At 57.1% G+C, this 26,239-nt stretch overlaps 1 protein-coding gene across 4 annotated transcripts; it reads right to left on the reverse strand.

Moving 5' to 3' along the window:
* SYT12 (synaptotagmin 12) lies at positions 1,271 to 25,158 on the reverse strand. 4 transcript variants are annotated; one of them, XM_005654642.3, is made up of 9 exons: positions 24,537 to 24,740; positions 23,351 to 23,480; positions 17,497 to 17,553; positions 12,850 to 13,043; positions 10,375 to 10,767; positions 7,120 to 7,335; positions 5,759 to 5,879; positions 4,682 to 4,815; positions 1,271 to 3,475 (listed from the first exon to the last, which is right to left on the reverse strand). In XM_005654642.3, the coding sequence occupies exons 3-9, from the start codon at positions 17,528 to 17,530 to the stop codon at positions 3,302 to 3,304; spliced, it is 1,266 nt and encodes a 421-aa protein (XP_005654699.1). In that variant the 5' UTR covers positions 17,531 to 17,553; positions 23,351 to 23,480; positions 24,537 to 24,740; the 3' UTR covers positions 1,271 to 3,301. The 4 variants fall into 4 exon arrangements, with proteins under 4 accessions (XP_005654699.1, XP_005654701.1, XP_003353793.1 ...); XM_005654644.3 differs by lacking the exons at positions 23,351 to 23,480; positions 24,537 to 24,740 and adding an exon at positions 25,014 to 25,158; XM_003353745.4 differs by lacking the exon at positions 23,351 to 23,480 and having other exon boundaries at positions 24,537 to 24,760.

The raw sequence follows: 26,239 nt of genomic DNA on the forward strand, positions 1-26,239 counted from the left end.
GCTCATGGGCCGGGGGCTGGAGGAGGCGGGGAAGAGTGGAGTGAGAGGGGAAGAAGAGGCAGAAGAAACGGGATAACACAGTTTGGGCCCTGCTGAAGGAACCTAAGGCCCCAAGGCAGCTGGGACTGCGCCTCTCAGACCAAGAGCAGCGGCCCCTGGCGTCACCTCCAAAGCTGCTTGGAGTGACGCCCCCACTCCCCACCCCAACCCTGCCCCCCATGTCCCGCGCTCCTGCCCAGGACCTCACTGCCGGCAGGACCAGGCCCTCCAGCCTCACGCTGGACATGAGCTTCCCAGCTCAGCCCCAGGCGGCTGCACGGCTCTCTAGACACCTCTGGGTAGGCGGTTTCCCTGTCTGGAGGCTGCTCCCCCTCCTCCAAGGGTGGGGCTTCCACCTCCTCCAGGAAGCTGTCCCAGAGTCCACCCTTCTTGGGCCCCTCAGTGGCCTATCTCCTTGGTTATCTTGGGGGTGAAGGGGATTCCACAGAAACTCTTCACTGTCAGGCCTTGGGGTGAGCAGGCCTCCTGGGGGCTGCTGGGAATTCCCACCCGGCAGCTCCTCCTCGCCTCATGCTTGATGCGACCTTCCGGGGTGGAGGAGGGGGAAACCAGAGCAGTCTGGGGTCCACAAGGGCTTCTCTGCTGCCCCTCAGCCCCATCCTCGGGGAGTTGGGTCAGGGGGCAGCGTGATCTAGGAGTCACCTCTTTGTGAGCTCGGGAGCCAATAGCCTGAGCTTGAACCCTAGCTCCGAGACTGGCTGTGTGATCTTGGGCTTGTTACCTAACCTCTCTGAGTTCCAGTTTCCACATCTGCAAAAATGGGGCCTACAGAGGGATCTACACTCACTGAGTTCCCAGCACTCACTGAACTCACATGGCCCATCTCGTCCCCCAAGCCTTTCCCCAGGTCCATCCTCCACCACCTTCCCAGCTTTGCTCAGCGAGGCTGAGAAACTGGCCACACTTTTGCCCACTCCCGCCCTTTGCTGTGTGCTGTTCCCACTGCCAGGAAGGCTTTGTCTTATTCACCTTTTCAGGCCTTACCCTCTTGCCCTGAGGACAGCTCAGTGACACCACTGGGCAGCTTCCCTGGTGCCACTCTCCCTGCCCGGGTGGCTCAGGGCCCCTTCTCAGAGATTCCCTGGTACCTCGATGGTCCTTGGGAAGGTCCCCCAGGCTGAACGGGGGTGGGGGGCTTCCTGCCCCCCCTGGGTTCTCAGCAGCAGGGGAGACACGCTCACAGCAACCCACGTGGAGCCCCGAGTCCCTGATTTCCGGAGACGAACATGGTTCGGGGCGAGCAGGGCTCTCCAGAAGCCCCCTCCATCCTGCCCCAGCTTTATTTTGGTTCTAGAATCATTCCAGTCAGCATACGGGGTCCCCACCGCGCCCATCCGGGTGCACAGTCAGCGGTTCATGCAGTTAGAGGGAAGGACAGAGGGGAAGAGAAGGTGGCAGTAACTGGCCTGCACGGCAGAGCCACTGGGGCGGTGGGGGAACAAGTGTGAGGTCTCCCAGGCGCAGGGGCTGTGTCCCCAGGCCCTGTGCTGGCCTGGGCCGGGCAGACCTGGTCCTGGTCACATGGTGGACGGCCTGGCCTCTGGCTGGGCCTCAGCTGTGTCAGGTGGGGAGAACCACGGTCCTGCCTCCAGGCCCATGACCACCCTGGGCCCCCCAGCATCACCGGGGGAACCTGGTTAGGCCTGTGTCTCCACAGCCCACCGGGTCCAGAGGCATCCGGCCTGAGAACCCACACTCTCACTGCTGCCCCCCACCCCACGCAGAGCAGAGGCGGCTGTGCGCCCCCCATCCCTGTGGGACCCCCTAGTTCTCAGCTTCCTGCTTCAATGGGGCCGCCTTTGGTGCATTGCAGCTGCCTCAGTGACACCCAGACGTCTATGTAGGCCTTTCCTCCTTGAGGGTGAGTGGGAGCTTGATTCCTTGGGGTCTAACAGCCCCACCCTGGGCTTCTGGGGGGGCCCCCTCTGGGCTGCCATTCCCACGACAGAGCCCCATCGGGCGGCGACATCGGCATGAAGCTCGACTCTGCTGAGGTCACAACTTGCCGGCTTCTTCCCAGGCCCCAAGGCTGCCCGGCTCCCTTACAGGTCTCTCCTGAGGTTCTCTCTGCCAAGAAACCCCCAGCCTGAGGACCCCAGGGTCTGCCTCTGGAACTTGTCCCTGGGCCCCTGGTGTCCTGGGAGTCAGAGCCATGCTCCAGAGCCACCCCTTCCCGGTCTGGCTGGCATTCAACCCTGCCCCCACCATCCTGACCCCCCATCCCCGATGTCCCCTCACCAAGGCCACCACTGGGGCTGGCCCTTCCTCCGAGGGCCTCCTGCCCCACACCCCTCCCAGGGGCCCGCCGCCCACAGAGGCCTCGCCCACGGCCCCATCGCCCTCCAGGCCCCCGGAGGCTGAGGCGTCTCTCTTCCCTTCCGGCCTGGGGGGATTCCAGCAAACTTTGAAGAGCCAGTGCCTGACTGTGTGGGACTGAAAACGGACCTGGGCCCCTTTGGGCCCCCGGGCCTTTTAAGGGTCAGGGTTGGAGGGATCAGAGTTCATGGCCGATGTCTCGGGAGCTGGCATCCCACATGGTCCCTCAGTCTCTCCTCCTGCCAAGAGAGGGTTCGTGTGCACACAAGAGGCTGAGGACTGCGTTTGGGACAGGGACGTCTGCATCCTGCCTCTCTGAGGCTGGGCCACCGGCTGGGGACACCCAGTCCTCTCTCTGTCCCTCCAGGTGCAGCCGCCATCGTGCCCCCCACCAGTTTCCCAGAGGCTCCCCAGGTCCGCGCGGCAGGGCTGCCGTTCTGTCCCGAGCAGAGCACCCGGGGAAGGGGGCTCTCATCTTCCCAACATCCCAGGGGCTGTGTCTCGTTCATGTCACCTCCTCTGTGCCTTACACAGCGCCTGGTCCCCCAAGACGCATCCGGCTCCTATGCATGGCCTCCCCGCAGGGGTGGGGTGTGGGGAGCGCTGAGAGGCCAAGGCCGCCCCCCCAGGCTGAGGGACAGACCTTTTGGGGAATCTCAAAATGGGAGCACAGTGGGCCAGTGCCTGGCTGTCCTCCCAGGTCCTGGTCCAGCCACAGCTGGTCCTCCGTGGGAGAAAACCCTGGGTCCCTGGACATCCAGCCAGGCCTGCTCCTCCACTGCAGCCTGGACAGAGGGACCAAGATGACTCTCGGGGACTCCACTGGGGACCCCAGGGTTCATGGCTCCAGCTGGACTACGGAGAAGGGTGTTCAGAGCTGAGCTTGTTCTGGCCTCCGGTGCCCACCCAGGCCCTGCCCCGGCTGCTAATTTCGCCGGACAGGGTGCCACATGGACACGGGCCTGCGCAGGGTGGCCAGCATCTGGTTCCAGTGCGTGGTGCCCATGCCACTGGCTGACGGCCCGATGATGACATGGCCTACATTGTCCCCGCGGCCATCACTGCTGCTCTCAGCCACCGTCACACGGAGAGACAGGTCCTAGAGAGGGAGTGACACGGGTGCTGGGGGTCAGGGGCAGCACCACAGGTTCCCCATGGCTCCCGGGCCCCAGCAGGGTGCCAGGCACAGTCCCCGCCTTCTGCTCAGGGCCACCCCTTCCTTGCTGCATGACCTTGGGTAGTGACGTGGGCTTCTCCTACCTCCGTTTCTGTAAAATGGTAATAATCAATAGTTTCTACTTGTTCTGGGAATGAAATGACTTAAAAAGTGTAAAGCATTTAGAACAGCGTCTGCACATAGTCAGAGCCTTATAGACTTCAGCTGTCATTCTTAATATAATCATAGGTTGGACTCATAACTTAGGAAGGGAAAGAACTCGCTTAAGATCAAAGTGGTGGGATTTCTTGTGGTTCGGCAGGTTAAGAACTCAATTAGTATTTGTGAGGATGTGGGTTCGATCCCTGGCCTCGCTCAGTGGGCTAAGGATCCAGCTTTGCCACAAACTGCGGCATAGGTGGCAGATATGGCTCTGATCTGGTGTGGCTGTGGCTGTGGTGTAGGCCAGTGGCTATGGCTCCAATTCGACCCCTAGCCTGGGTACCTCCATGTGCCACGGGTGGGGCCCTACAAAAAGAAAAAGGAAAGCCCAAGGATAGAGGAGGGGTGGGTGAAGGTGGTGAGCTCCCCGTCCTCTGAGGCATGCAAGCAGAGCCACTGGTGTGGCTCAGGCCACATGCTCCGCAGTCTTCCCACCCTTGGTCTGTGATATCTGTGTTGGAAGGGGGTCTCCCTGGGGAACATCACCTTCTGAAGGCCAGAGGGGTCTAGAGAGCTTAGTAGGGCCTCTGTGGGCAGAACCTCGGGAGACCTAGGGTCAGTGCCCTGGGCCTTGGGTTGGCCGTGGCTCAGCCCTGGCCTTTGGTGTCCCCTCCACTGAGAAGTGTCTTCCCCCAGATCTCGGCTTAGCTGCCCCCACTTGCAGAGGCCTCCCCTGACTGCCAAAGTCTGACACGTTCTTAGTGGGCTGGGATTGTCTGGGGACTTTGCTGCCTGTCCCTTGTGAGCACCTAGGCGCAGTGCCTGCGTCCCCAGCACCCACCAGAGGGGCTGGTCTCTAGTGGGTGCTCAATACATGCTTCCTGACTGGAAAGGTGCTGGCTTAAGGCAAACTATCCCCTCCCGCAGGAGCCCAGTGGAGGCAGGAGGGGATGGAGGGGCCCCACCCCTGGTGCCAGCCGCCCTCACCTGGAGCACAATGGCTGGCACCGAGAAGATCATGGCTTCGTTGAACACTGGGTTAGGGTCGTCCCTCTTCACAGCCGTCTTCTTTTTGCTCATCTTCCTTCCATCCTGCAGCAAGTACACCTTGACGAAGGGGTCTGTGGGCAGGGATGGGGTTGGGGTGGGTGTCAGTGCCACACTCACTTGGCACGGACCTGCCCAGTCACAGCAACTCACTGGCTCCAAACTCCCTAAACCTTCACTATGGCCCGTCTCCCCTGCAGTCCTGCCATCAGGCCTTTCTTCCTTTCTTTCCCATTTTGCAGATGGGAAAACTGAGGTCACATGCGAGTCAGGAGAAGAGCTGGGCTTTGGACTTGGGCGGTCTGCCTCCCAGCCCACACGCGTGCTCCCCTCACATGACGCTCCGGGGAGCTTGGCAGACCCTCCACGTTTCCTTCTATAAATGGCCCAAGTGCAGACATCAGGCCTGAGTCACCCAGTGCCTGCTCAGCGGAGCCTGACTCAAGGACATGCAGCTCTGGGATAACAAGTCGCTGTCACCTTCCACCCACATGGTACCCTTGCTGCACCTGCCTGGACCCTGGGCCCCCAGGCTCCCAATAGGTGGGGCTCCCGCAGTCCCCCATCTTAGTTACCCTGAGTGGAGGCTCTTGCGGACCTGGGGATCAGGTCCTGCCTGGCACCCACATCTTGGTGGCCCTGGTCCCCTTGGGACCCCCACTTGGGGTCTGGGAGGCAATCCAGCTCTGGGAATGGATGTGAAATCCAGCTCTGGAGGGCAGGTGCCCACCTTGTTTGCGTGCCAGGGCCCAGCCTCCTGCTCTCAGACTCCCTTCCTCCCCCCCTCCCCCCCATCGCCCCACTCGGGGGCTCCCTGCCGCCCTCTGTGGTCCCCATGTTTTCCCAGCTAGAAGAATCTTTCCACTCTGCATGGGTCCTGAGCTCAGCCACAGCCGGGGTGGGGAGCCTGGCGCTGTGCCCCACACCTGCTGATGCCTCCAGGTGCCTGGGGCCGAGCAGCTGGGCCACAGCTCCCACCAGCCACATGGAGGAGCCAGGCAGCCAGCAGGGCCTTACCCGCTGTGGTCTTGTCATTGGTCCAGATGAGATTCTTGGCTTTCACCACGACCACGGTAAGGCGCTCGGCCGTTGGGAGGTAGCTGAGCGAGAGCAGGATCTCACCCACGGCATCAGCGACCTGGAGGACAGGTGGGTGGCTCAGGGGGCTTCTGCCCCCTTGGACTGGAGGGATGCAGGGAAAAGCAGAAGCTTCCTTCTGCATCAAGAAGTTGCTGCTGGAGTTCCCGTCGTGGCACAATGGTTAATGAATCTGACTAGGAACCATGAAGTTGCGGGTTCGATCCCTGCCCTTGCTCTGTGGGTTGACGATCTGGTGTTGCCATGAGCTGTGGTGTAGGTCGCAGACGCGGCTCGGATCCTGTGTTGCTGTGGCTCTGGCGTAGGCTGGCATCTACAGCTCCGATTCGACCCCTAGCCTGGGAACCTCCATATGCCACGGGAGCGGCCCAAGAAATGGCAAAAAGACAAAAAAAAAAAAACAAACAAAAAAAAGAAGTTGCTGCTCTCGGGGCCCCTTACACCAGGGCACCAGGCGGGTGGGACGGAGAAAGGGGCCCTTCCCCCTCTCCATGGCATCAGCCGCAGCACCCTGCCTCCTACCGGGTGTGGATGCTGCTGTGGAAGGAGGGCCAGAGGTTGCCTGTCAAATGTAGCAGCAAAATGCAGATGTTCCTTCTGTCCAGACCAAAGAAAACATTCCGTGATAGCAGGATGCAGAGGTCCAAATGGACTGGAATTAGTAGATCATTTGCTTAAATGACAGTGATGCTTCCCCAGCACACCTACGCGTATAACCGTAAACTTCAGCTTGGCTTCTGTCTGAAATAACTCACTCGAGGGCCAGAGAAGTACTTCCCAGAAGCTCTTACAAAAGTAGAGCTTCTGAAGGTTTGGTGGTAAGAGCAGCAGAAGAGCTGTAAACGGTGGTCAGGGGCCTTTCATTTGCATGCAGGGAGCTGAGCTTCCTTGAATGCGGCTCAGCTCTCTTTCTCTCATCTCCTAAAGATGTGTTTAGGGGAGTTCCCATCGTGGCTCAGTGGTTAACGAACCCAACTAGGAAACATGAGGTTGCGGGTTCGATCCCTGGCCTTGCTCAGTGGGTTAAGGATCCAGCGTTGCCGTGAGCTGTGGTGTAGGTTGCAGACAGGGCTCGGATCCTACGTTGCTGTGGCTCTGGCATAGGCTGACGGCTACAGCTCCGATTAGACCCCTAGCCTGGGAACCTCCATATGCCGCAGGCGCGGCCCTAGAAAAGATGGGGGGAAAAATGTGTTTAGGCTGAACTTGAGGACCGTGGATCCCCTCCTCTGAAGTGCAGGCACGTGAAGCTCTCAGGCGTGGGCAGGTGGCGGACTTACCTTGTTCTGGTCCTGCAGGTAGAGCCAGCCGCTGAAGGGCTGCAGCGGGAGGTCAAGCACAGAAAGCTTCAGCTCCACCACCCCTGTGCTGACATTCCGCTCATCCTCATCGATGCCGAATACGGAAAACCGCAGGCTCTTCTCCTCCAGGGCTGCAGGGTCCAGGGGGATGGAGAATTTCTCGTCGAAGAAGATGGAATAGGCGTTCCTCTGGATCTGCGGAGAGACGGGGCCGTGGAAGGAAGGGGGTCCAAAGCTGGGGAGGAGGTGGCAGCCAGGTGCCTGCGAGGCCATGGTAGGTAGTGACAGAGCATTGGATGGGGTGCCCAGAGACCTGAGCTAGTGTCCTGGCTCTGCTGTTCCCACACCTCAGTGCCAATCCTTCCTTTGGTGTTAGCCCTGATGATTTAAAAGCCCCCTGTCCTCTGGGTGGTCCATCTGGTGACCTGACAGGCAAAGCTTCCAGAAGCTGACCCCAACTAATTCCCATCCGCAGTGCCCATGGCTCCACAGAACGCTTGCAGCACGCTGGCCGAGCTGGCTATCTTTCCTGCACGTGTTCAAGCCCAGCGCTGGGCGAGGCCTGCAGGAAGGAGGAATAAGAGTCCATGGAGTTCAGAGCCATTGATGTCCAGCTCCTGCAGGGCCTGGCCCAGGACTCTCTGGACATCGTAGGGTCAATGGACCGCTGGAGTGACTAGGCGAGGGTGTTTCTAAGCCTAGTTCTGCCTGGTGGGCGCCACGGGCCTCCTCCCAGGAAACCGTGGGCAGGGCCCTGGGAGGGCACCCTTGTGGGTGCGGATACCCTTTCCTGGGGAGCTGCCTTAGTCACTGCCTGGAGATATTTTAAGAGAGGAGCTCTCATCCCTGGCACCTCGCCTGAAGCTGGGGGGCCGCCGGGCCTGGGGGCAGCCACCTGCTCACTGGGATTGGCTGGGCTGGGATGCTAAGAAGCCTACGTTCTTGGGAATAAAGGTGTCAGCACCGCCAGCTGCCAGAAGTCACTATCTGGGCTGTGGGAAGGCTCTACTTACATGGCTCCCCGGGGATTGCGTCCCCCCACCAATGGCCAGCTTGAGAATCTAGGGTTCCCTCCCCAGGGGATAAAACCTGCCTCCTGATCCTGACCCTGGCATTCAGGCTTTTCACGATCTTCGGCCTCTATCTCCTTCCTCCAGCCAACCTAGCCTTGTGGCTGTCCCCTGCCCATAGGAGCGCGGGCCCCTGGCTGGGCGTCCTCTGTACATTGCACTTTCTGAGCACATGGGTGCGGGAAAATGGGAATCCTGGTGTCGAGTCCAGGATGCCCTGCTCTTTTGTCAGGGCTGGTGAGCAAAGCACCTTCCCAAGCTTCAGTGTCCTCATCTGTAAGATGCCTTCAACCCACCCCCTTCACTGGGGCTAAGGAGAGGGTCGCAGATGTCTTGGGCTCTGTGAACCAGGTTCTCAGCACACATCAAGCTGTGCTGGCTGCTGTCAACGTGCCCCAAGGGAGGTGTCCAGAACCACTCAGGCTCCTCTAGGCAGTCGAGGCCACAGGAAGCCTGGATCTGGCTCCACAGGAATGCCTCACAGTCCTAATAGACAGTTCACTGAGCACTTACCAAGGACTGGGTTAGGAACTTTGCACATAGGAACGCCTCCCCTCCTCAAGCACGATGATGCCCATTTGACAGATGGGGAAACTGAGTCACAGAGAGCTTAAGTGACTCTCCTAAGGTCACACTTCTAGAAAGCAGGGAACAGGGATTGGAATCAGGTCATCAGGCTCTAGAGTCCTGCTGCTAACCACCCACTAAACTGCCTCTCTTTTTCTTTCTTTTTTTTTTTTTTTTGGTCTTTGGAGGGCCGCACATGAGGCCTATGGAGGTTCCCAGGCTAGGGATCAAATCGGAGCGGTGGCTGCCGGCCTACGCCACAGCCACAGCAACATGGAATCCAAGCCACATCTGCAACCTACACCACAGCTCACAGCAATGCCAGATCCTTAACCCACTAAGCGAGGCCAGGGATCGAACCCACGTCCTCATGGATGCTAGTTGGGTTCGTTAACCTCTGAGCCACGACAGGAACTCCTGGACTAACTCTCTGGGGCTGGCCGCCCCTTCCTGCTCCACATGCACCCTGGTGGTCAGTTCCAGACCCTCGTGGAGCAAGGGGGGCAGGTGGGGGTGGGAGAGGGATGACAGTCTTCCTCTGAGGAGCAGCCAGTTTTCAGCACAGGAAACGTGACTGGAGGCTGACGCAGGCGGGTCTTGGAGGAGACAGAAAGCACTTGGCCCTGTAGGTCCTCGGGCTCCTCGGACTCTGGCGGTGCTGGCTGACCTCGCCCACTGGCGCGGGGCAGTGGGCTGTCTCAAGTAGACCCTGCTCTCTCTCGGCAAGGTGGGGGGGACTGTGGAAGGGGGAGCTGGGCGCCTCTCCTCGCCCCTCCGCGTTTACTCTCCCCACTTCCCTGCTTTGGGTCCCAGGAGCTGTTGGCCTCTGGCTTCTGGGGCGGGGGGCGCTGGTCCGCCAGAGGAGGTCACGGGAAGGAAACCGGAAGTTCGAGGGAGGTCAGGGTGCTTACTCCTCCGGATTCTTCTCTGCAAGATTGCTGCAAGCGGACCGCGTCCTTTGACCAAAGGGCACCGCCCCTATCCAGATAGATTTCTCCACCCACTGGTCTCTGTTTGGGTGACCTCCTTTTTCCTCATCCCCTCGGACCAGGGCACCATCCCTGACGTCACCTTACAAGCCATTCACAGCATTATGAAGTCCTGTTTTAAAATTCTCCCCAAATTAGCCAACATGGGCATGTCATCCCTTCCCTACCAGACCCCCAAGTTGACAGGGATAGGTGTGAAAATAAACAATTAGCACTCGCTGGATTCACGTGGTAGGACTGTTGTGACCTGGTACAACGGGAGGCTGCAGGCGGAGGCCCCAGACTCCAGGTTTACACTCAGCACCTTCCGCTCCATCAGCATCCAAACTCGCTCTCTAGCGTCCTCTTCAGATGCTGCCTGGCCCTGCACCCCTGCCGCTTGGGCGGGACTCCTGAGCGCCCGGGGCACACCTCTGCCCCGCCTCCCCCTCTGCCCCGCCTCCCTTCTGCCCCGCCTCCACGTCTGTCCCCGCCTCCCCTGCCCCTCCTCCCCCTCTGCCCCGCCTCCCCCTCTGCCCCGCCTCCACGTCTGTCCCCGCCTCCCTTCTGCCCCACCTCCCCCTCTGCCCCCGCTCCCGCCGCCGCCCCCGCCCCCAGCCCCCACTTACCCGGGAAATGCCCACGATCTGCTCGTCAGGCAGGAGGCTGACTCGCATGAAGCAGGACTCGAAGCTGGCTTCCTCCCGCTCCAGAAGATCCTTGCCCTGCAGCACAGCCACGTGGAGGGTGTGGGAGGCGGCATCGTAGTCCATGCTCACCTCCACCTGGCCCAGCGTGAAGTCCTGCCCGAAGGTGTTGCTCACGGAGGAGATGGAGTTCAGGGAGTCGGCCGACTGGGACTTCCGGAGGGTCCCGTAGGGGGCCAGGTCCAGCTCACGGCCCATCAGCTCCAGGGGCCCCAGCTCGGTGATGCTCTCGAAGGTGTCCTCAATGCTGAGGCTGCCTTTGCGACTGGGTGGCCCCCGGGTGCTGGCCCGCTGGGCATTCCAGGCAGGCACTCTCTGGGGGTGAGGAAAAGGGACATGGGAGCATCACAGAGGCAAGAGGCAAGGCCTTGAGGAGGCGGCAAAGAAATGCCCTAAGCCCGGTTCATTCATGACACCCCCAAGGTCGCCTTTTGCAAAAACAGGGCAGGTCTTAGTAAAGGCCCTTCTTTAATCTTATTTCATATCACTCAGTTTTCTCTCTCTAACCAGAATGGAAGAGAGCTTTTTCTCGAACTGTTTATTTATATGGACTGAGTCCCATACATGAAGATGTTCCCTGCAGTGATGTTTATAAAAAGGAAAAATAGTTAACAGAAGGGGAATGGGTAAGAAAACGAGGGTACAGATACTCAAAAGATGATCGAGCAGCCTCAAAGGCAGTATACAAAACTGCCTGCCACACAGGTGAGAACCCTTTCCTGTTGGGTAACACCAACTTTAACATGCAGAATTTTCTCTTCTCTAAATAGACCTCGGGATTTGAGAAAAAAAGCTTTTTCTTTACTGTAAGTATCTACCACCTTGGCATAGTCTTCATTACCATAATTTTTAATGGCCCCCTTAATTTGCCATTGAGTAGAGAGCCATAGTTTATTTTACTATCCCCTACTGTTGGACATTTATGTTTCTTTTTCTTTTCTTTTTTGGCCACACCTGCAGTATGTGGAAGTTCCAGGGCTTCCATACACAGCAGAGAGCCGAGCGGCAGCAGCAACAATGCCAGATCCTTAACCCAAGGCACCACAAGGGAACTCATGTTCTAATTTTTCACAAAACTATGCAGCATTGAATAGCTTTCTTAAAATCTTGACTGAGGAGTTTCCATTGTGGCTCAGCGGTAATGAACCCGACGAGTATCCATGAGGACCAGGGTTTGATCCCTGGCCTTGCTCGGTGGGTTAAGGATCCAGTGTTGCTGTGAGCTGTGGTGTAGGTCACAGACATGGCTCAGATCTGGTGTTGCTGTGGCTGTGGCTGTAGGCTGACACTGATTTGACCCCTAGCCTGGGAACTTCCATATGCTGAGGGTGAGACCCTAAAAAAGACCAAAAAAAAAAAAAGTCTTGACTGAGAGGAAAGCTCTTGACACATGCTTCCAAAATGCTCTTTGGGAAAGCTCTGCCAATTTACAGTCCCCCCAACAGAGCGAGAGATGGTCCCTTTCAAACCCCCAAATGAGTGAGCATGTGGGACCCTTATCTGGTAACAGATTCTGGTTGTGCTCTCTGGAATTCTACACGATGTTCGAAAAATCCTCTGCCAAGTATCAAGTGATGAAACATGCAGCAATATATATTGCGAGCCCTAAAAATGTTTCTACTCCCTGAAACAGCAATTCCACATCTGGGCATCCATTCAAAGTATATAATCCCAAATGGAGACAAAGTTTTACATATAAACCATTTACTGCATTATTTAGTAAATCACGGCACATACATGAAAAAAGGAATCTTATGCAGCCGTTAAAGTGATGTTTGGGATGGGTGTTCAACAACATGAGAAAATGCTTCAGCTTTAAGTGAGATGAACAGAGTAGGGTATAAAATTCTGTGGAGAAATGACACCTATTGTGTAAAAACTATGCATGGAAAAAAGACTCAGGGGACTAGATATAAAATATTGGAAAGAGGCATTCCCTGATAGCCCAGCAGTCAAGCAGCTGGCATTGTCATTGCTGTGGCTCGGGTTACTGCTGTGGTGCAGGCTCCATCCCTGGCCTGGGAACTCCTGCATGGCACAGGGGTGGCCAAAAAATATTGGAAAGAAATAAACTCAAATGTTAATAGTTAGAAAACAATTCACAGCTGCTCGCATCCGGCGCACGGGGCGGGAGGGGGGCACTTGGGGAGAGGTTTTTCTTCTTATGTTTATTTCCCTGTGTTTTTGAAAGGAAAGCATTCATTCATTCACCAGATATTCATTGATTACCTAGCACTGGGCTCTACTGCAGAGATGGAGGAGGACAAAGGATCCCCGTTCCCAGGAGGAAATTAGCCAGGAGGGAGGGAGGTGGGGAGGGCGTGGGGGCCACTCCTGAGCATGGACAGTGGGGACGTGGGGTGTACGAGCGGGCACCCGGAAGAACGGAAGCCTCACCTTCTGCCTGGCCTCTGCGTAGGTCTCGCCATACTTCTGCTGAAGGTACCTGTAGTCGTAGTTTGGGAACGGGGAGGGGCTGGGGAAGCTCCCCGATGTCCAGAGCTTCCACAGGCTCACGGCCGCAATTCCCAGCAGTGCCAGGGCCCCGGCAGCGTAGACACCCACCTCCCAGTCAGGGGGGCTCTTGATGACTGCAAGGCAAGAGCAGTTTCTTGTTAATGGGCCCTCAGCTGTCACACATCCCCGCCTAGGGAGCCTGTAGTTCAGCCCTGACTTGCTTTTTCAGGGAATAAATAAATGTATTGAGTGTCTACCACGTGCTGGGGATTCTGTGTTGAGCAAGATACGCACTCTCTGATTTCTGTTTCTACCCCCTTTCCCCGCAAACATTCATTTTCTACCAGGAGGGACGTTAGACTAGAGCGGATGAAGCGCTGTGAACGACAGTTAAATTTTCCTTAGGCTTCGAATGGACATGGTCGTTCTTGCCTCTTTGAGCGCCCTTGGCCTTCAGAGGACTTCTGCTTCCAGATAATCAAGGCAGCCTTCTGGGATCTGGGGGACGTGGAAAGGGATTTGGGGGAGAAAAAGAAAGGACCCCATTTTGGCCTCCAATCTCAGCTAAAACAACCCAATGTCCACCAGTTGATGACTGGAAAAATACAATGTAGTGTATCCCTACGGTGGGATATCATTCATCAATAAAAAGGGGGTAAAACCTTGAAAACATCATGCTAAGTGGAAGCAGCCAGACCCACAAAACCATATGTTCTATGACTCTGTTGCTATGAAATGTCCAAAACAAGCAAACTACAGAGACAGAACATAGGTTAGGGATTGTCAGGGGCTGATGGAGAGTAGGGGGGAGTGTGGAGTATGGGGTTGCTTTCTGGGGCGATGAATACATTTAAAAAAGTGATCGTGGGAGTTCCTGTTGTGGCTCAGCGGTAATGAACCTGACTGGTAGCCATGAAGACGAGAGTTCAATCCCTGGCCTCGCTCAGTGGGTTAAGGATCCAGCATTGTGGTGAGCCGTGGTGTAGGCCAGCAGCTGTAGCTCTGATTTGACCCCTGGCCTGGGAACTTCCATATACTGCAGGTGTGGCCCCTAAAAAAAATAAATAAAAAAGACCCAAGAAAAGTGATTGTGCTGATGGTTGCACAATATGCTAAACCCCGCTGAACTGTACCCTTCGAGTCAATTTATGGCATGTGACTTTTATCTCAATAACACTGTTACCAAAAAACCACAACACACATACACACACACAGAAGCCCCAAAACAACCTCAGCCAGAGGGCAGAGGTGGCTATAGGCCGTTCAGGGCTTGGGGACAAATCCAGAACCTCAAATGCTTTTCATCCACTGATGATCTGAGCCTCATGGTCCCCAAAGAGAGTAACTAACTATCCCTCACCTACCACAGTGCTCGGACCATGGCAGAACCACACATTAAATCACTCTTCTGGGAAACCGGGCTCTGTACTCCTCCAAAGACGCCAACGAGACAGGGGGATTCATTTTGCAGAAGCTTCCTACTGTTCCCATTGTGGCTCAGAGGTAACAAGCCCTACTAGTATCCATGAGGACATGGGTTCGATCCCTGGCCTCGCTCAGTGGGTTAAGGGTCTGGTGTTGTCATGAGCTGTGGTGTGGGTCACAGATGTGGCTTAGATTCTGCATTGCTGTGGCTGTGGCCAGCAGCTGTAGTGTCAGTTCGACCCCTAGCCTGGGAACTTCCATATGCTGGGGCTGTGCTTCCAGATCTGGCAACCAGACCCCAGAGCAAGCTGGGGTAACCACTGCCCCCATGGCCTGGACCCAGCACTGTTCCCTGGCAGCAGGGCTGAGAGATGTGGGGAGGGGTGAGATTTCTCATCACTCACCCATTGAGCACCTACTATGTGCAAGCACCTACTATGTGTGAGCACCCTGAGAATCGAGGCAGCCCGAGGCCCAGGCCCCATCCTTAAGTAGCTCACAGCCTAGAGGGTGGGTGGGCAAGTAAACTGACAGGACAGAATGCGGGGAGTGGTGATGAGAACAGTCCAGAGGGTTTCCCAAAGCAGGATGCCTAAGCTGAGAAATGCAGGAGCAGCAAGAAGGGTGCGGGGCCAAGGTGCCAGGCACCGGGAGATTAGGGAAGGAAGCAGCGGGGTGTGCAAAGCTCAGAGCCCTCGGAGTGCCCAGAAGGAAGGGGACCCTGGGGGCTGGAGGGGCTCCTCGCCACTGCTCCTCGGGAGGACTCAGGCAGCAGTGGGGGCCCCCCGGTCTGCTGAGCCCCGCCCCCCAGCTCCAGCCAGAACCTACAACACAGGTCACACCAGAGCAGGGCAGGGCCCAGCCCTCACCCTGGCATTTCTCCAGCACTCAGCACCCTACCAGGTCCCCACCTCCACTTTCTAGAGAAGGCCCACCCGAGCATGACAGAGGCTAAAGAACACACCTATTTATGGGCTCAAGGACACGGCAGGGAGAGATGGGGGGGCCTGGTGCAGGCGCCTTGGCTCCCTGAGGCCACTTCACCTCTCTGGCTCCAGGCTCCTCATCCAGAGAGATGGTGACGCCCAAACATTCCCATCCAGTGGTTCCCCCCGGGGGGATTTATTCTAAAGGAAAAAATCCCAACCAGGTTTGTGTCTGCAGTGAGTCATCGAGTCTATATTTATAAGAGCAGAAATCAGGAAACAGCCTGAAGGCCCGATTGAGGGGATCAGTGGGGGCCGGTGGCTCTGTCTCAGGAGGGACTGTCCCTGGGCTTTGAGAATGACAGTTGAGGTCATCGGGCTGTCCCGGTGGCAATGCAGAGAAATGTTTCGGGCATTGTCAAGAGAAAAAAAAACCCAGTCAATCCCCAACATGCCATAAAGGCATGATTTTGATGTAAAAATCACACAGCCTGTGGACAAGGGCTGGGCGGACCAGGGAGCGATAAGAGGATGGAGGGAAGGTGAGAAAGCCTGGTTACGCCTGGTTTCTGTTGCGAGAATGTCATTTGTGGGATAAATGGAACCATAGCAAAGAGCCACAGAGGGCCTGGGCCCAGACCCAGTGGGGCTCTGGGGTGGGGGTGGGGGCTCCCAGGGGTCCGGTGGATAGGGAAGGGGGTGGGAATGTACCTGGTGACCGTTGGGGGCCAGGTCCCACGGCGGGGATCCCACCCAGATGCCAGGGGGCAGGCACAGAGTCCGCACAGGGGATGGGCACGGCAAGGGACAAAGCCGTGCCAGGCTCCCCTGAGGGTAAGGATCCCAGGGGCTGATGGCCTAAATCCAGTGCCTTGCGTGGCATAAAAGGGGGGCAGGGCTGTGGGCATGAAAGGCAGCTCCCCAGGAAGTTGATAGGAAATGATGACAATTAAGGCTCATTTATTTACTCACTTCGTTAAGGACCAGCCTGGGGACGGGCTGGGATGAATTCCCCAGGGAAGTGAGGCCTGAGCCGAGACCACAAATGAGGAGGAGGAGTCTTGGTAATAATTGTTTTCCTTACTATTTCGGATTTGCCAGGCTCTGTTCCAAACCCTTCATGTATATTAACCCACTGAGTCCTCAGAACAACACTGCGAGGAAGGTGCTATTATTATCCCCATTTTATAGACAGGGAAGCTGAGAGATGGAGCTATCTGCTGCCAGACAATCTTGGTCCAGATCTGTGCTGGTAACCTCCACACCAGTCACAAGGACTCAGCCGGGCGGGGCAGAGGCAGGCAGGACTCCAGGCAAAGGGAGCAAAGGCCCGGAGGTGGCTGGGGGTGGGGCTGTGCTGGGCACCTTACACGTGTCAGTCCCTTGAATCTTCCCAGCAGTCCCTGAGGGCAGCCTCACTGCACCCATTTTACAGACGAGTAAGTGGAGGCCCAGAGAGGTTTCATCATCTACCAAAGGCCACGCCAGGCCCTGGGCCAAGACTTGGGTGCCCACAGGTGAAAACTGACCCTCCCTGGCTGGGAGTTGGGAAAGGTGGACCCTGGGACACCCTCCGGCTCAGCCTTGGGCTGCCTGGGGGTTGAGCTAGGGGAGGAGCTGGAGGGGTGGGAAGCACTGGCCTGGGAGCTGGGGGGGCCTGGGTTCCTGTCCTGACCCTGTAACTTAGTCACAGTCCCTTTCCTCCATCTGTGAGTGGGGAGCCGAAGAGAAGGAGAAGAGAGGGTGAGTGGATTTCAGCCCTGACACCATCCACCATCAGCTGGAGTGTGTCTGGGGTCTCGAGGCTGTTCCCCAGCTCAGTGCCCGCAGGGGCGCACACAGAAGGTGAGAGCCGCCATCCCTGGACTGGGCCATCTCCGAGTTCAATGCCCTATGGATCAAACATCAGCCTTCCTGGGCTTCCTTGCGTTTGGCTCCAGGAATGGCCCCAGGGAAGTGGATTCTGCATCACAGGCTCAACCTTAGGGAGCAGCAGGGCATGGGCCTCCTGGGAGGTCCCCTCAGGTCCTTCCACAGGCAGGAACGACTGGGGCAGGGAGATGAAGAGACCTCAGACTGGTCCCCACATGGTCTCCCCAAGGCTATGTGCCCTGGAGCAACGCCCTGATTGTCCTTAGCAGTAAAACAGAGCCATTACTGGGGTCCCACAGATATCCCCCAGCCCAGGCGCAGGGGGAGGGTCCTGTGAGAGGGCACGCTTGCTGCGGGGACTCACCGCTCAGGTGGTATTCTGCCACGTCCACGGCCATGATGCCCTCTGCAGGTGCTGAGACTGGAGGGGAGAAGAGAGTCAGAGGCGAAGGCTTCGCATGGTCACCAACCCCCCACGCCCCAGGTCATCCAGAGCTCAGAGCTCAGAGGTAAGGGGTCCTGGGCAAAAGTTGTGGCTCTTTATTTTATTTTATTTTATTTTTGCTTTTTAGGGCTGCACCCTAGGCATGTGGAAGTTCCCAGGCTAGGGGTCAAATCAGAGCTGCCGGCCTACACCACAGCCACAGCAACTCAGGATCCCCCACCCACTGCGTGAGGCCAGGCATTGAACCTGCGTCCTCATGGATCCTGGTTGGATTCGTTTCCAATGCACCACAACGGGAACTCCAGGAGTGGTTTTTTATTTAATTTTAATTAACTTATTTTATGGCTGCACCTGAGGCATATGGAAGTTCCCAGGCCAGAGACGGAATCCGGGCTGCAGCTGTGACCTGTGCCACAGCTGTGGTGATGCTGGATCCTTTAACCCACTAGGCCAGGCTGGAGATCGAACCTGTGCCTCCACAGCAGCCTGAGCCACTGCAATCGGATTCTTAACCCACTCACAAAGGCAGGAGCTCTTAAAATAGCATTTTTGGGGTCATTTTTGGCCACCCCTGTGGCGTATGGAGCTCCTGGGCACAGTTGCTACTTAAGCCACGGCTGCAACAACGCCAGATTCCTAATCCATTGCGCCAGTCCAGGGATCAAACCCGAGTCCCAGCCGCTCCCAAGAAACGGCCAATCCCATTTCACTACAGCAGGAACTCTGAAATAGTATTTTTAAAAGATGGTGTTTAAAGATCTTTTTAAGCACTCAAGACCTCATTTCAGGGTTCCTAGCTAAAACACAAGACACCCAGTGACATGGGACTTTCTGATTCATTTTTAGTATAAGTATGTCCAAATATTGCATAGGATATGCTTATATTAGAAAATTATTCACTGTTATCTGAAACTCAAAAATTGCTGGCATCCTGTATTTGTATTTACTAAAACTGGCAACTGTACTTCCTTTCCAACCTACCAACAACAGGCTGAGCGGCACAGACCCTGTTACTCGTTAAAGTGGCCCCTCAGGGTGTTCACTAAGGCTGACTTCAAATGCTTTTGTTTAAAATGGAAAGGAAACGGCTCATTTCTGCAATATTCTATTACTGGGCTGTTCTCTGCTTGGGGTGGTTTCCTCCCCACCCCACCTCCTCTCCCACGTTTTAAGAACGACAGAAGGGTGGGGGTTTTTTTTGTCTTTTTAGGGCCACGCCCACAGCATATGGGGTCAAATAAGAGCTACAGCTGCCAGTCTACACCACAGCCACAGCAGCGCCAGATCCAAGCCTTCTCTGAGGCTTACACTGTGGCTCACGGTGATGCCGGATCCTTAACCCACTGAGCGAGACCAGGGATCGAACCCATGTCCTCATGGATACCAGCTGAGTTTCTGACCGGTGAGCCATGACGGGAACTCCAAGAACCACTGAAGGTTTAATGAAGTTGTTCTAGGAAGATCTGGAAGCTCATACAAGCCATTACCTGAACCCAGGCGACAGCTCATAGTTTTATTATTGTTGTTGCTAAGAAGTAAATCTGGCTCACAGACATGTTCTAGATGGGCCAGGGTGGCGGGGGGTGGAAAAGGGAGGCTGAGATGAGCTGGATGGGGCTCAGCTCAAGGGACACAGAGGACAGGCTAGCCCCCACCCCAACCTCTGCATTCCCTCATGGCTCCCAGAGGTGGTTACAAACAGGTGAGGGGGCACCTGGGGGAGGTGAAGGGGTTAGTGAGACCTGCAGAGTGTCTGCTCACTCAAAGGCAGCTGCTTTTCTGTCCCTGTTGAAAGCCAACCCAGCCTGGCTGGATCTTCCGCTTCTTTAAAGAAAAGCCAGATACAGGGATTTTTTTTTTTTTTTTTTTTTTCTTTTTAGGGCCAAACTTGCAGTATATGGAAGTTCCCAGGCTAGGGGGTCGCATTGGAGCTGCAGCTGCTGGTCTATGCCACAGCCACGCAGGATCCAAGCCGAAAGTGCAACCTACACCACAGCTCATGGCAACGCCTTATACTTAACTCACTGAGTGAGGCCAGGGATCAAACCCACATCCTCATGGATACTAGTTGGGTTCTTAACCAGCTGAGCCACAATGGGAACTCCCAGTTTCTTGATTTTTTTTTTTTTTTTTTTTTTTTTTTTTTTTGTCTTTTGTCTTTTTAAGCCGCACCCACAGCATATGGAGCTTCCCAGGCTAGGGGTCAAATCTGAGCTGTAGCTACCAGCCTACGCCACAGCCACAGCAACGCGGGATCCGGGCCGTGTCTGTGACCTACATCACAGCTCATGGCAATGGCAGATCCTTAACCCTCTGAGCGAGGCCCGGGATCGAACCCACATCCTCATGGATACTCGTCGGATTCGTTAACCACTGAGCCATGACAGGAACTCCAGTTTCTTTCTTTCTTTTTTTTTTTTTTTTTGTTGTTGTTGTTGTTGCTATTTCTTGGGCCGCTCCCGCGGCATATGGAGGTTCCCAGGCTAGGGGTCGAATTGGAGCTGTAGCCACCGGCCTACGCCAGAGCCACAGCAACGCGGGATCCGAGCCACGTCTGCAGCCTACACCACAGCTCACGGCAACGCCGGATCGTTAACCCACTGAGCAAGGGCAGGGACCGAACCCGCGACCTCATGGTTCCTAGTCGGATTCGTTAACCACTGCGCTACGACGGGAACTCCCCAGTTTCTTGATCTTTTTTTTTAAATGTTGCAACCAATTCACAAAACAATGTAAACACCATTCGGTGGAGAGTATATGGCCCGTGGGAGGTGGCTGGCCCCTTTGCAACTCCTTGAAAGATTCTGTGGCCGCCCTTTGGGATTGGGGTCAAATCAGGGGTGAATGTTTTCTGGAATCCTGGCATTCTCCCCAAGTTGTAGCTCTGGAGTCAAGAAGCTGGGGTGCTTTGCCCCGGGTGGGGTCCTCCCGCACCTGCGGAAGTGCTATAGGTCCCAGGACAGGAAACCTGGAGAGAAGCCAGGGCAGAACAGGGCCCTGGGGCGAAGCCCTGCCAGCTGTACAGACAGCTCCTTGCTCCCAGCTCCCCTGATGCTGTCCCCACTTCCGCAGTGAGATGTGGGTTGTCATAGTGATGGGAGGGCGGTGCTAACCAGGAAGGGCTTCACCCATGCCCATTCAACTGGAAACTCATTCCTGGGACGCGGGCTGGAGATTGTGATAAAGACCTGGCTGAGCACGTCTTATATGAGGCTCTAAGCACTTTGCATTTCTACGACCCTCGAGGTAGGTACTGTTACTATCTCTGGTTTGCAGAGGGGAATGCTGAGGCAAAGAGGTAATGTCATTTGCCCCAGGCTACACAGCTTAGAAACTGATCAATCCAGGCCACGACGGGGCTCCTCATCCGCTCCTAACCCAGTGCCTTACCGCAGGCTGCCGAAGCTGCCTAAGAACCTGCGGGCCAAACTGGAACTGTGTACAAGCCCACGGTGGCCCCAGTTCCTGGAAGAAGGAAGTCTGAACACACAAAAACACACGTGTTAATGTGAACACACATGTCCCAGTGCCTTTGCTTTGCTGGCAATCCAGTTATGCCATTGGCTTTCTTTCCTGCTTACCTGGCACAAGCTGACTTCCGGTGCTGGGACAGCCGGTGCCAGCCACACACCAGAGTGGGCCGGGTACGCCCTGTGACAAGCTCCCTGCATCTGTCGCATCAGACTTCTGGCTGTCCATCTCTCCGAGACTGGTCCAGCTCAGACCCCAGACTCCCACTTTGCCCACCTTCTCCCTCCCCTCATCACAATGCCCTGTGGGCTGGGCTTTCGGCGAAGGTCACCCGGGGCCAGAAGATCCTGCTCTGCCCCTGGGAAGGGGCAGAAGCCTCTTCTGGAGACGAGGGAGGAGAGAACTTGGGGGAGACGTCGAGGTCCCTGGGAGTGGGGCAGCCTGAGCACAGCTCTGAACCCCAGATCTGCCCCCTTACTAGCTCTGAGCCTCAGTGGTCCTATCTGTAAAAGGGGCTTATGACTTCTCAGGGTGTCAGGAGGGAGGAAAGAAGTGGGGTTTGGCACGTCAGCTGCTGGGGTAACTGGCCTGGCAATGGTCCCAAACGCCCCTGAACCCTTCCTTTGTGCAGTGGCATCATGTGGGCAGCACTGCCAGTCTGCAGATGTGTTTTATTTATCCTAAAGTGAGTGCCAACATGTAAAAATTGGGAAATTTCCCATTAAAAGTGGATTTCTTAAAAAAGAGAGAGAGAGAGAGATTTCCAGCTTCCTTTTTAAAGTTAGATTTGGGAACAGTGGGTCTGTATGCCCCCCCCCCCCGCCCCAATAGCTGAGCTCCAGCTGAGCAGGCTCCACCCCACAGAGGGTCTTCTGCTCTTCAGGCCTGGCACCTCCCACCCCTCTATTCCAGAACCTGCCAGCCCCTGGAAGCATCTCTAATCATAAGCCTGGTAAGCAGAACTTCAGATGAGCTAGGGGAGGTTCAGAGAGGTTAAGTGTCTTGCCCAAAGCTGCCCAGCCAGCAGTGGAGGAGGCGGGCCTGGCAGCTGTGCCTGCCATCCTGGCCAGCCCCTCTGCAAAGGACTTCACATATGTCTTTCCCCTCGCCTCCCCCAAGACCGCTGCAGGGCAAATCCTATTATTATCTCCACTCCACAGAGGAGGAAAGTAAGGCTCAGAGTAGGGCAGTGAATTTGCCCAAGGTCATCCAGCCAGCCAGCAGAGAGCTGAGACCCAGCCAGATCTGGCTCTGCAGCAAGCGCCCTTCTTCATGGCCTTAGCGACAATCCCTGAGACCCTCTGACTCCATCTCACCCACTACGACAACAGCAGCAGCAGCCTGGAGCTTTGCCAGGCAGAGGGGCTGCGGCTTTGGCTTGGAACAGGATGCTGACAAGGCACGTCCAAGGCCAGGTCGGCTTTTGTCTGGAGCTTCCCGTGTTTCTGACACACAGGAAATGGGGCACAGCAGGCTTGGGTGGGTCAGGGCTGCCCCAAACCTCATCTGAGCCCCTTCCTGGCACTCTTCCTCCCTCAGTCTATTCATTCTGGTCCCAAACTCCCAAACCCTAAATCGCATGAAGCTTGCTCATTACAAACACAGCTCTAGATTCAAATCCAGGCTTAATAAACCCACTCAGCAATACCTACCTATTGCTGTAAGAATTAGACATAATACATGCTAAAGGCCATGCGTGGTGCCTGGCTTGTAGTATGCCCATGATATAGACCTGACGATTGAATGGATAAATGGGTCCCCCTTCTACAGATAAGGAAGCTGGGACTGGAGTCACTCAGACTGAGTGACAACACTGGACTGGTGCCAAGATGCAATGGATCTGGGCCTGGGCTCCTGGCCACCATACCACCTCCTGATCAGGCCTTTCGGGGGTGGAAGTGGGTGGGAAGAACTGCCACTGGCCTTACAGGAATCTGACCACAGTGGAGGCCCCCTCCCGGGCTTATCAAGTAATGGCTTTCCAGGAATTTAGTGTCTCTGCAGGGAAGAGGGTCCCCACTCCGTTTCCTTGCTCAGGATGTCTGCATGCCACATCTTTGGCTCGAGAGGTGTCAGCTCCCCCTACCCTCACCCTGAGGCCTGTAGGTAACAGGAAGAATCCGGGGCTGGGTACAAGTAAGCTCCTAGGCTGCCAGCCTCTTCAGGAGCTTTAGGTTTGAGATCCTGGACAAATGCTCCCCCCCCCTTCAGAAATGAAACATCCTGCTACCAATCCCACTCCCCACCAAGCCCACAAAACCCACAGTACAGACTGGCAAGGGTGGCGGTGGCTGGCACTTACCAGGGACCTACTATGTGCTGGGCTCTGTACCAAGGACTTGCCAGGTGTTATTTCAGCAAATCCTCCCCACTGCCCTTTGAGGGGGCTGCTACTCTGCCCATTGCACGCAAGAAGACTGAGGTCACCAGAGCTGAAAAGAGGCAGAGTCCAAGTCTGAACCCCAGGCTGGGGGCCCCACTCTCCCAAGCTGCTTGGGGAAGCCTTCAGATTAGAGGGTGGGGAGGCCAGGGGCTTGGGTCTTGACCCTTCTCCAGACTGGCTGTGTTCCCTGGGGTGAGTCTCCTGCCCTCCCTGAGTCTCGGTTGCCCCATTTCCAGTAGGAGGCCCAGGGGCTGCTGCTCTCCAAACCTGTCTCCTACCCTCTGGCTCAGGAAAGAGGCTGACATTCCGGGGTGCAAGTTTCCAAGGTGCTTTGGGGGGAGGGTGGCTTCGCTGCCTGAGGAGGGGGGCACCCGTACCTCTGCAGCCCCTGGCAGAGGGATCACTAGGATGACTGGCTCAGGGCTCTTCCACCCACAGGCCGGGCTCCAGGTCCCTCTGTTTGGCCCCAGTCCCCCTTCTTCAGCCCAAATCTATAGCCCCAGCGCCCTGAGATGGACAAGCTCCTCACCCAAAGAGCAGTGGCATCAAAGGTTGGCAGGGAGACCCTGGAAAGCTCTCCACCCAGGTCGGTGACACCAGAGGGAGGCTGAGATCCTCTTGGTCTCCCAGGGCCTGCCTCCTGGCAATGGGGCGCGACACGGGGCATTTCCTGAAAACCCAGCACCCATGCCTAGGGAACCCTCAAGATACATGGGGACCGGAGTTGGGGGGGGGGGCTGACCCCAGAGCCTGGAAGGGGGCGTGAGGCGGAGCCAGGGCAGTGGGGACAGTCAGGATGCTGTGAGTGTGAGGGGCGTGCGTGCAGAGCGGGCGCCCAGGAGGCGGGTAAATGGCCGGGTGAGCCGCGTGTGTGCACACGCTGGGCGGGCGTGCAGGGCACGGTGCGATGCGCAGTGCGCGGGGTGGCCGGGCTGGGGCAGGGCGCCCGGCTTGCGCTGTGCCCGGCGTGCGGGTGCAACCGCGGCGGGGGTGTGCGGTCGCGCGGAGACCGGGGGTCCCCAGCGCGGGGAGGGGGCGCCGTGTGCATCTGCGCTCGGGGCGCGTATCCCGGCCGTGCGCGAGGGCCGGCGGGGCGCGTACTCACCCCGGCTCCGCGGAGGGGCCGCCGCTCCCGCTCCGGCTCCGGCTTGGGCTCTGGCTCCCGGCCGGCTCCCCGCTCCCGGCCGGCCTCCCGCAGCGCGCACGCAGAGGCGCCCAGCCCGGCCGTCGCCGGCGGAGCCACGTCTGCAGTGTCGCCCCGCGCCCGCCTGGGAGGAGCGCGGCGCGGGCCGGGGGCTCGGCCGGGCCGGGGCGGCAGTCGGGAGCTGCGCCGCAGTCCGGGCACGCTCCCAGGAGCCCGCCGCGCGCTCCCTCGCGCTCGCCCGCCCGCCGCCCGCTCCCTCTTTAATTTAAAGGGACAACCCCGAGCGCGCTCTCCGCTCCCGGGAGCTGCGTGGCGCTGCCGGGGTCTGAGCCGAAGATCCGCAAGCGCGCCCCGGATCCCAGGGGTCGTCTGAGGCCGAGCCCAGCCCCTCACTCCCAGGCCCAGGGATGAGGGGGCGGGCGGTGGGGATGTGCTCACCGAGAGCTCCGAGAAGCTGGCGGAGCACCGGGCACAGAGTCAGCAGGCCAGGGTTCTAGCCCCAGCTGCGGCACCCCGGGTTATCCTGTTCCCTTTCTAGGCCTCAGTTTCTTTTTCTGTAGAACTGGCTGGATACTGTGCACCTCCTGGGAACGGATGAGAACAGAGGCAGAGCAGCGGGAGTTACCCCTTCTCTGAATGGGTAATTACCCCCTCCCACCCTGATAGGGCCGCTCCAGCAGGCCAGCATCATCGCACTTTACCCTCCTAATGACCTAATGGGGTGGTGGTCACTCCAGTTTTTGCACAAAGAAAAGAGGCCCAGAGAGGTGAAATGACCTACCCAAGGTCACAGAGCCAAGGGTCAGAGCCAAGACTTGAACCTGGGTCTTGTGACCTCAGAGCCCATAGTCTTAACCACTTAGGGGTCGTGCTTTCTCGCCAAAGAGATGAATGAATCATTCAGGAGATATTTATGACGCCCCCGCTGGACGCTTGGCACGGTGCCAGGTGTGGGCGATCTTCCATCTTCCGGGAACGGGGGGGGGGGACAGGTCCCTGCCCACGCAGTCTGGCAGGGAGGCACACACGCCTTGGGAGGGGCTGCGGCGAATGGGGGAAGGTGCCACGTGCTGTGGGCACAGTAACGAGGAGAGCAGGCTCGGTGGGCACCTGGGGAGGCTTCCCAGGGGATCTGTAGGATCTGGGGTGGGGTGGGAAGAGGGTGAGCATCTCAGGTGGCAAGTGTGCTGAGGCAACAGTTCTTTCTGGATCATCTACCCTCTGGGACTTTGGAGCTGAGAGCAACCTGCGGGCACTACCCTCTCAGCAGGAGCTGGGTCTATGCTGGCATTACGGGGAGGGGGTGTCCTTGGTCTAGGGAGCCGGGGATGCAGTTTCACTCTCACCACAGGGGGCGCCACTTTCAGTTCATTTTATGGATCCCTAAATCGAAAGAAAGAGAGGGGATGAATTATGCCCCTTGCGGGGGGGGGGGGGGAAATTGGGCCATGCGTTTCCCATTTAACTTAATTTTCATAGCTACCTGCAATTTGGAACGATTGAGCCCATTTTCCAGGCGGGGACACTGAGGCATGAAGGGTTCCTGGTTCAGGAGGGAGACTTGAATTAGACACACCATCAGCACACGAAATGCTGCACTCCGATGCTGACTTCTACTGGAGTGGCAAAAAGGTGATGAAGATGTGGCTGGTCTGCTTCTGGTG

This window comes from Sus scrofa, chromosome 2, assembly GCF_000003025.6.
Source record: "Sus scrofa isolate TJ Tabasco breed Duroc chromosome 2, Sscrofa11.1, whole genome shotgun sequence".
Classification (NCBI taxonomy): Eukaryota; Metazoa; Chordata; class Mammalia; order Artiodactyla; family Suidae; genus Sus; species Sus scrofa.